The sequence below is a fragment of the Rhea americana genome, unplaced genomic scaffold (assembly GCF_003343005.1).
Source record: "Rhea americana isolate MKP2758 unplaced genomic scaffold, rheAme1 scaffold_13, whole genome shotgun sequence".
In the NCBI taxonomy this organism is placed as follows: domain Eukaryota; kingdom Metazoa; phylum Chordata; class Aves; order Rheiformes; family Rheidae; genus Rhea; species Rhea americana.
In genome coordinates, this window is record NW_028185372.1 from 3,247,781 (window position 1) to 3,255,470 (window position 7,690).

Genomic DNA, 7,690 nt, shown 5'->3' on the forward strand with positions numbered 1-7,690 from the left:
CTGTCTCCTCATATGTCATGCCCTAGCCCCTGATCACTCAGGACAATGCTCCATGTTATTGCTATGTCTGTTATGTTGTTATGTCTGCTCACTGCCTGGATGCTGCCTTACTTCAGAGACAGAGAAGTTATGGCTGCTTTCTTAAATTCRATCATGCAAATTCAGTACCTTTCCAGTTCTTCTATTTGCAGGCACTTGGATTTGCAGGTTAGTAGGATATATGGGAGTGAGAAGGTGTAACCTAATTCAGCAGGATCCGTTTTGTTTTATTGTCTCATCACTGTGGCAACAGGCCATGGCAGACAAGCCTCTACTTTTACTAGCTGTTCTGGTCCAAGGGCTAAAGTGCATGAGGAAAATCATATTTTTCATATTGCTGTTGATGCTGAATCTCACATGCAAGGTTTGTCATGGAAAAGTGCTAAACTGAAAGGGGTGATCAGTCAGTCTGGCGTCCATTAAAGGATGAAGTCAGCTGCAGAGGATACGTTCAGTGTGGAGGATAGAGCAGCTGCTGGCAGCGGTGGGGAGAAGAGCAGCAGGAATGAGAAAAGTAGCAGTGGTAGGCTGAGATGGGTCTGTATATTGACTGTTCATTCTTGAGGGCAAATGCATTTTAGCCTTGGCAGCTGCTCTTGGAGGGTGAGGAAAAGAGATTTCACTGAAAATGTACATCATGCAAAGAAAACACTCAGATCAAGGGAAATCTAGTGGTGGAGTAAGAAATTAATTGGAGACTGAGGTCAGAAAAGGGATAGGATGGAGTGAGTGTTAGAGACAGAAACATTGGGGGATAGAATGCTGGGCTTGTAGATACTGAAAAGATAAAAAGGATTGTCAAAAGGATTTTGAAAATAGCTGAAAAAATTACTAAAAGATAGAACAGGTTGCCTCTAAATTATTATCTGAGAGGCTTTGTACAGCAGAGGAACATGAGAGCCAGGAGACGTGATGTCCGAATATTTTTCTTCTGCTTCTTCCAAAGAGAATAGAAAAACCACTCCCCTGGCCATAAAATCAAAATGCAGTAGCCCTCAAGAGTTTTAGAGAAGGGCCACAATATTGCATAGATAATGACACTTCTCCAAAACTTTGTTACACAAGTGTCTATTGAAAAGAAAAGCTGTTTGAGGTGCGTCAGCAGAAAAGAAAGGGTCATCCAGCCATAACTACAAATCTGTGTTATGCAAGATCTTCTGATTCTCATTTAATTCTGAGAAAACATATGCCCAGAGGAAAGATTCAGTAAATAATTGTTAAAAACATGTCTTGCCATTTTTTTGATTGAATTTGGCAGATTTCTTAGTTGTCCCATTTTTAAGCACATGCATTCAATTGTTCTCAAGAATTTCATACCTTTCAGTAAAGATTCTGAAAGTTAGAAGCCATTGTTAACAGCTTAAGTACAAGAACATGGTGAGGTTTTCTTTTGTACACTCCYGTGTAATTTTTCTACTCTTAATTTTCTGTGTATTTCAACTCTGCCAGTCAGYCTCACCTCYRTCCCTGGAAAGGTGATGGAACAGCTCATCCTGGRTGCCATCTTTAAGYATATGGAGGAAAAGAAAGTGATCAGGAGTAGTCAGCATGSACTCACCAAGGGGAAATCATACTTAACCAATCTGACAGCCTTCTCTGATGGAATGACTGGCTAGGTGATGAGGGGAGAGCAGTGGATGTTGTCTCCCTTGACTTCAGCAAGGCTTTTGACACTGTCTCCCGTAACATCSTAGGCAAGCTCAGGAAGWGCAGGTTAGATGAGTGGACAGTGAGGTGGGTTGAGAACTGRCTGAAAGGCAGAGCTCAGAGGGTCGTCATCAGTGGTGTGGAGTCTAGTTGGAGGCCTGTGGCTAGTGGAGTTCCCCGGGGCTCAGTACTGGGTCCCATCCTGTTCAACTTCTTCATCARTGACCTGGAGGAAGGGACAGAGTGCCTCCTCAGCGAGTTTGCTGATGAGACCAAGCTGGGAAGAGTGGCTGATACTATGCTGCCATTCAGGGAGACCTAGGCTGGAGAGTTGGGCAGAGAGGAACCTCATGAAAGTGCAGAGTCCTGCAGCCTAGGGAGAAATAACCCCATGCACCTGTACAAGCTGGGGGCTGACCTTCTGGAGAGCAGCTCTGCAGAGAAGGACCTGGGAGTGCTGCTGGGTGACAAGTGCACCATGAGCCAGCAATGTGCCCTTGTGGCCAAGAAGGCCAATGGTCTCCTGGGCTGCATTAGGAAGAGTATTGCCAGCAGGTGGAGGGAGGTGATCCTGCCCCTCTCCTCAGCCCTGGGGAGGCCTCATCTCGAGGACTGTGTCCGGTTCTGGGCTCCCCAGTACAAGAGAGACATGGAGCTACTGGAGAGAGCCCTGCGTAGGACTAGGAAGATGATCAGAGGGCTGAAGCACCTGCCCTATGAGGAACAGCTGTGAGAGCTGGGCCTSTTCAGCCTGGGGAAGAGAAGGATGAGGGGGGATCTTATCAATGTGTACAAATACCTGAAGGGAGGGTGTCAAGGGAATGGGAACAGGCTGTATTCAGTTGTCCCATGCAAAAGAGCTAGAGGCAATGGGCAGAAATTGAAGCACCTGAGGGGGAATTTCTTCACTGTGAGAGTGACGGAGCACTGGAACAGGTYGCCCAGAGAGATTGTGGAGTCTCCTTCTCTGGAGATATACAAAGCCTGCCTGGATGCAACCCTGTCTAACAGGCTCTAGGAGACCCTGCTAGAGCAGGGAGGTTGGACTAGATGATCTCCAGAGGTCCCTTCCAACCTTACTGATTCTGGGATTCTGCTAGAGGCAGCTGCTATTTTTGTTCATTTCAGATTTGTCCTCTTAGAGTTCTCCTGAATTACTTCATTATTTATTTATTTATTTATTCCCCAGGAAGAGGAAAATCCATAAAGAATGAGGATCCTAGTTCAGCAAAGGCATTGTGCTGAATGTTAGGGGTCTGAACCTGTGTCAAGTCTGTGTTTTGTCCGAATTACAGGGTGCAGTAGTGAAGAAGGTCAGAGCCTTAAATAGGCCAAACTGTTGCCTGTTTTCAGGGTGGATGGGCTGAGCACAGCCATCGCTGGTGTCTGGTTCTGGCTTGTCAGTAGTTTCTGTAATAATGTCATGGGGCTCTCAAGTTGGCTGCAGTGAGTGCAGCAAGGCATTATAGGATACATGGGACGCCATAGCCTGGGGTGTTTTGAACACGTTGTGGGGCCAGTTTGCCCAGTTAGAGCCATCTCTGGCCATTATGTATGCACAGATTAAGTCGTGGAATATACTTTGGACAATATACTGCTATTCCATTGTTGGACAAGCTTTACCATTAGAATGTTTTCCTTCATGTGTATACTGTGAGCAGAAAAGAATTTTTGGATTTCTTTGAGACAGATGTTCGTTTATATTTATAATATTTTTGAAAGTAGCCTAAAGATTAGGGACAAAATATTTTCTATCTCTCAGTAATCTACTTAACACTTTGCTTTGGCCTGACACACAGAAAATTGATCTTGCCTCACAAAGAGTAGCAGCATCCTGAACGTTTTGTTATTGCAAGTTGTATTTTTCATAAAAAATTTCAAAATCTGCTGTATTCCATTTTGCAAGACACCTGGACCTGTTTGACTTCTGTGGTTATCTGAAGTCCAGTGACCTCAGTGATCTCTGCAGAAAGGTAGAGGTGACTTCACACAGGATACCTTGCAAGACTGGTCCTTTTAAGTGTAGTTAGACCTTCAGCCTGTCACATAACCAACTGTCATGGACTTGTGTTCTTGTGCAGAATCAGTAGGACTTTGTGGAGATATGAAAGTTGGCTTTAACATTGTACTGAAATATATAAAGGGACTTTGTGTTTTTATTTCTGATGAAATCAATGATGTTAGAATGGTCTTTTATCCCTCACGTATACCAGCTGTTTTTCCCCATGCCAGTGATGGATTAGAGACATTCCTGCACTTTGAAAAACTGAGTATTTTCTCTTCAAAGACAAGACAACTTTTTTTTTCCATTTAGATGTAGATAGTAGTCTGAATACCACCCCCCCCCCCCCAAATTGCAGGAAAACCACAGCTATTCTGAGAGTGCCTTAACTGCTRTGCAAAAAGTGAATAATGGTTGATAGTAGGACTGTCCACCTCTTTTGTTGACAGTGATTCACTTTGCATGAAAGAAGTCAGGATCCTTCATTTCAGAGAAGGGGAAAGTGTCTCTGTAGCATAGCAATTAAGACACTCACTTAGAAGTGGGGAGATCTAGTTTCCACACACTGCTTCAAATGCTGCTTAGGTGCTTTATGGCATGACCAGAAGTATCTGTTTCTCATATGTCTGCTTTAGTCATTGAACTGCTGTATAAAGGTAATGCAGCAGTCTTTTCCAAATGGGCTTCCTAAATCTGATGAGATAGAGAAATATACCTCTGTTTTGAATCTRATGAGGATTAGGCAGAAATGAGCCTTTAAATGAGTCCACAAGAACTGTCACGGCAAAATTGGAAGCACGTTCAAAGTTAGGTATGTGTTGGGTACCTACATGCACATCTCAAGTGTGGATGTAGGCATCCAACTTCTTACGTGTCTCTAACTTCTTTCTTAGCCTTTTTAAACCAGCACACAAAGTCTGAGACCATAATTTTCACATGATGTGTCTTTTATTTGCTTCTCCCTCTCCTTGCCTTTATTTCTTTTCTTGAGAGCCCAGACAATGCTTGTGAGATATTCACACCTGTTACAGAACTATAAACACCTCCTCAATGAAAGAATGAAAATCAAGAGGTTCACAACCTCTGTCTCGTTCCCAAAATGGTTAATCAAAAGGTTAGATCTGCCTAACCTTTTCTTAAAAGTTTCCAGTGACAAAGATGTTACAATCTGACCAAGCTACCTGTTCTCATTCTTCGTTATCCTTAAACTTTAGACTTTTTTTCCCTAATATTTAAGCTGTGCAATTAGCATGATAATTTAAGCAGTTTTTCCCCTGCTTTCAAAGAAGAGCACARGGAGATAGAGTATTGAATATTCCTGAATATGAGCAAACTCAGGCTCTGCTAAGCAATGAATGAGGCAAACCTCTCAATGATACACTCTTTACTGAAGGCACTGTGTACCTCTACACTTTTTACAGTTAGGCGCAGGGATCTCAACTCTTTAGGATCTTTAAACATTAAATTCAAAAGCATACCAAGTAATAAAGTCAGATCATGGAGAGTAATTTTTTATCTGAAGATGCAGTAAAAGAGGAACTGTCGATGCAGTACTACATGAAAATCCTTTACTGTTTTCCCTTTAAGCAGCATGATGAGCAGAAAAAGGAAACAAAAAACCCATGATTATATCAAASTCCTGTTCAAAACCTCTAAAAAAGAGCATCTTTATCTCGTGTATCAATGAGGCAATGTGTAAAGAGTGATTTTTGTGGAACAAGTTTGTTTAAAACAAATCATGATATTGAATGTTGTAGATTCCTAAATGGATAGCCTCTCAGTACTTATATGCTATTAGTATAATTCTAGGATTTTTTTTTTTTTTTGGTCTAGTATTATCTAACTTTTTTGGTTTGAACTTGGCTACCTTATGATTGTTGGAAATTAAATACTGAGCTCCCTGTTTTGGTACTCCTTTGGATCTTGGGATTTTGCAAAACCTAGCTCTGCTCCTTCCATCTCTTCCTGTATGCAGCCAAAACAGAGCCATCTTCAGCTAGATTATGCCCAGTCTCATGCTCAAAATGTCCACTGTCATTTTTGAAGGAATAAAATTGTCTTCCCAACCATTCTGACCTCTGTGTTCTGTAAAACTGCCAGAAAACCCTTTTCTATATTACTCCTTACTTCACCTTCTTCAGATGCTTCTTTCGTTTTGCTGTTATATTTTCTCCCTGACTTCTCATACTGCTATAATATTAATTTCCACTCCTGCAGCATCAAAGAATATGATTTGCTGCTTTGGTGAGGCTTCTGGGTTGCTTGTGATGCAGAGATGAAAGCACTTCTCTCCACACAGTGCTATAACATTGTCAGGAAAATATATTATGAGTATGAATTCATAGTTTGTATTACTTTGAATTGTCAGTCATATCTGGATTCAGGGAAAACAACCTGAAGCTTTAAAAAGATTTGAAGAAAAAAGTGACACTGTTGGTTGTTGCTTACTTTCAAGCTTCATTTGGCAACARCACAAATACTATGTTCCACCTATCTGCATATTTACAAACCTTTTTGTGAAAGCAGCTAAAYATTTAAATCGTGCCAGTAGAGTAACTGTGTGTTTGCCTTGCTAATTTTAATGGAGGGTTTTGCAAATACAAAGGCTCCATATATATATTTGGGCTCCTGAATGACTAGCAATGGTTAAAATTAAAGAATTTCTACAACAACAGGAAATCAGCAGGCAACAGCACAATGAGATGCTAATTTGGCAGAGACGTGCTATATTCAGGTCTCAGTTATGTATGTATAACTTAAGTAACTTGAACTGAATTATTGGTGTAACTGAGTATAGCAATTTGCTTTTGAGTACTTGATACTGCACAGTGGGAGTGTTCTTCATTACAATAGATGTAAATAAAAATTGAATAAGAAATATCTAGTTTAAATTTTAAATACCTCAACTTTTATTTATTTAAACATTTTGCTGATGCCATTTTTCGGATTCAGGAAGAATTTGATCATTGTGTAAAACAGAGACAAATTTAGCCAAAACCCTCCAAACTTTGTAATGTTCTGTTAAATGTAAACTTTATTTTGCATTCAGTCCATTTTCATATTGTCATTTTTCTTGTGGTGTTTATGGYGGACAAAGTTAAACCTCTCTTCTTATGATAACTGTGGATTCTATAGCTTGGGTTCCTCTCTAAGTTTCATGAAATACTGTTCTTTTGTTGAGGCAAAACTGACAGGTTCAAATAAAGAATATATCTTCTGTAATATTTCCTGCAGGGAAAGATTACTTTTATYATGGTACATATTCTCAACGAAGCATACAAGCTATTCCAGGAGTTTCCTGCAAAAAAACACATTTTCTAGGACAAAGATTGTCTAAAAAGCTATTCAGATTTCATACTTGCCATCTGTAAAATCACTTGCATTGAAATTACTGATTCAGTATTAGTAGAATGCTTATAAAAACACCTACATATATAGAGGTCTGAAATTTTAAAGAACTGTCTCTTTAAGGAAATAAATTCTAAAAAATAGTAAAATATATATCTATATTTATACAGAAAATTTGCACATAAAAAACGTAAGTCTTGGTTGTTTCTTTTTAGTTACAAAGTCTTTCTATATCAAAATAAGATATAAGCAACAGCTTCCTGGAAATCTAATTAAAGGTCTTGTCTCATTCTCATTTCTTGTTCTGTTTCACACTGACAGATGACTACAGAATTCCTGAAAATACACAAACTAATTTTTCTACTTAGCCTTGAAAGAAATTGCTGTATCTTCGTTAATTTTGAATGGTAGAATCAGGAAGGTGCATACAAACCAGTTGGGTTGACATGATGAACAAACTGAAACGTTTATTCATACCCTCAGAAGCAGGAAGTCAGTTGCAGGGAACTAAGTTGCATATTATTAGAAATACATTTAAAGTTTCATGGTCACATCCACTGCAGTTTTAGTACTAAATCTTATGCAGCCACACAATAAAAAGTAGATGAATAGAGCTCTGTACTTACCATAGTTTTGGCCTCTCTGTCTCTACAA

General features: G+C 39.9%; 1 protein-coding gene across 1 annotated transcript in view; it reads right to left on the bottom strand.

Annotated features, from left to right (window-relative positions):
* FYB1 (FYN binding protein 1) overlaps positions 1–7,674 on the bottom strand; it is a 72,922-nt gene extending 65,248 nt beyond the window's left edge. Inside the window, exon 1 of the mRNA XM_085326356.1 lies at positions 7,663–7,674. Within this exon, the coding sequence (XP_085182482.1) occupies positions 7,663–7,665 (3 nt within the window). The 5' untranslated portion in view covers positions 7,666–7,674. The remainder of the gene's footprint in view (positions 1–7,662) is intronic.
* Positions 7,675–7,690: the final 16 nt, after the last annotated feature.